This window comes from Tenrec ecaudatus, chromosome X, assembly GCF_050624435.1.
Source record: "Tenrec ecaudatus isolate mTenEca1 chromosome X, mTenEca1.hap1, whole genome shotgun sequence".
NCBI classification, from domain to species: domain Eukaryota; kingdom Metazoa; phylum Chordata; class Mammalia; order Afrosoricida; family Tenrecidae; genus Tenrec; species Tenrec ecaudatus.
In genome coordinates, this window is record NC_134548.1 from 102,752,820 (window position 1) to 102,754,898 (window position 2,079).

Here is a 2,079-nt window from a genome sequence, read left to right on the forward strand (position 1 = left end):
TGGATCCAGGCGGTCTCAGGGGAGGGGAGGGAGGAAATTTACATCTCTTGATCACTGGACAGGGCTGGCACACTCAGCCAAATGTTCACCCATCCTCCCCCACAGGCTCCTCAGGCACTGGGCCGACCAGATCAGGAGGTTGGTGCTTGCCTGCTGGGGGCCGAAGCTCTCTCAGCCTCCCTCTTCCGTGGGTGTTGTCACGTGCCCACCCACACTCCTCCCTGGTGCCCTTGAAGACAGTCACCATGCCTCGTGGTCAGAAGAGTAAGCTCCGTGCCCGTGAGAAACGTCGCCGGGTCCGAGGTTACACCCGTCGCTCAAAGGGGGAAGGGTCTGCCCTCTCCTCCTTGGCTGCTCTTGGCAAATCTGCCCAGAGCTCTCCTGGTGTTTCGGTTTTCCGGGGGCCCCTGGGAGCCGAGTCCTCCACCACTGCTGCCACAGGTGATGCTGCCAAGGGCCAAGAGAAGGGAAGGCCAAGTTCTTCTGGGATACCACCCCCCACCGAGAGCACTAAAAAAGCCCTGAGAAGTGAGAAGGTGGATTTGCTGTTACTGTTCCTGCTGAATAAATATAGAAAGAAAGAGCCCGTTACGAAGGCGGAAATAATGAAAGTTATTGGTAGAAGAAACAAGGAGTCCTACCCTGGGATCATGAATTTTACATCTAAAATGTTGGAGCTGATATTTTGTCTTGACCTGAAGGAAATGGAGCCCCTCACCCAATCCTATGTCCTCCTCCGGAAACTCTACTTCACCGAGGATGAAGGAACTCTGGATAGTGATGGTGACAGGGGGTTTCCCAGGTACGGTCTCCTGATGGCCCTCCTGTTCCTGATCTACGTAAAGGGCGGCCGGGCCACTGAGGACGAGATGTGGGAACACTTGCGTAGGTTGGCCGTGTATGATGGGAAGAAGCACATTATCTTTGGGGACTCCAGGAAATTCATTACCAAAGATTTGGTTCGGGAAAAGTATCTGAAGTACATGCGGGTTCCCAATAGTGATCCTCCACGCTTTGAATTGCTGTGGGGCCCCAGGGCCCATGCTGTAACCAGCAAGATGCAAGCCCTGGAGTTTTATGCCAACCTCACGGATACAAATCCGGCTGCCTTCCTGCTTCAGTATGAAGCAGCTTGGAGAGAGAGAAATGAAAGCCAGAGCCCGAGTTGCAGCCAGAGCCAGTGGTGCTATGAAGTCCAGGGCCTGTTCCAGTGCCGCACCCAGCAGCTCCTCCAAACCTTAGACAAGTCTGAGGCAGATCATTCGCAGTGTGCTTGAAAACAGAATTTAGAATTCAAGTAGAGGAAGGACTGGTCTCAAGGCATTATAGTAGATTATGCTTAATATCCTGTGTTTGTTTTCATTTGTACTTTATTGTTTGGTAGTTGTCAAATATTCTGTGAAGTCGAATGTTCATTCAGTTTATGATCTCAGCTTATGAATGAGCTACATTCCATTTATTTCTCTTTATATAAACTATGCATAAGAGGACTAGTCCATTCCTAACTCAATTTGAAAATCTTTGAATTTTCTTTGGTGTGGCGAGAGTTCCAGAAGCAGAAAACATCACTTTGGAACTGAGATTGTCTTGGAAATGTGAGTGAACCCCACAATAAAATACTTGTTATGTTGCTTTGTCCATTTCGGTCTACATTTCTATTTGTAAGAATTCAAATGCACACACATATCTGGAGATTCACCAATTTCTCAAGAATATAGATGATATTAAAGAATAATTAATCACACCATAGTTAGGTGGCTCCTCCAATCCCAATTATTCACGGAGAATTGGCTGGTTGAAGCACTCTGCTGTTGAGTGAGAAGATCCAGCTCTATCCATAGGTGCTTAGCCTCTAAAAGCAGTTGTCAAAGACAGGGGCAAGAAAGCCTCTGTGAACAAAGGGCCAAGCAAAAATAAGGGGTGGAGATCAGGGAAGTTCCAGAAGGGAGCAGTCTAGTATACACACCCCGAAGCAGAGACATTTGGGGCGGTGATATACTGTGATCCCTGAAAGTCATATCATTTTCAATTCGGCTCCATGGTGCAGGGAAAGGCGGGCAATGACAGGGTGGGTGTGAG

General features: G+C 48.6%; 1 protein-coding gene across 1 annotated transcript; it reads left to right on the forward strand.

Annotated features, from left to right (window-relative positions):
- The first annotated feature begins 245 nt into the window (after window positions 1–245).
- On the forward strand, window positions 246–1,277 carry LOC142433596 (melanoma-associated antigen B1-like). The gene has a single exon (XM_075538415.1). The coding sequence runs from the start codon at window positions 246–248 to the stop codon at window positions 1,275–1,277; it is 1,032 nt and encodes a 343-aa protein (XP_075394530.1).
- The last annotated feature ends 802 nt before the right edge of the window (window positions 1,278–2,079 follow it).

Excerpts from the sequence above, each read along its gene's own strand:
- LOC142433596 (XM_075538415.1), top strand. The coding sequence starts at position 246 with ATGCCTCGTGGTCAGAAGAGTAAGCTCCGTGCCCGTGAGAAACGTCGC.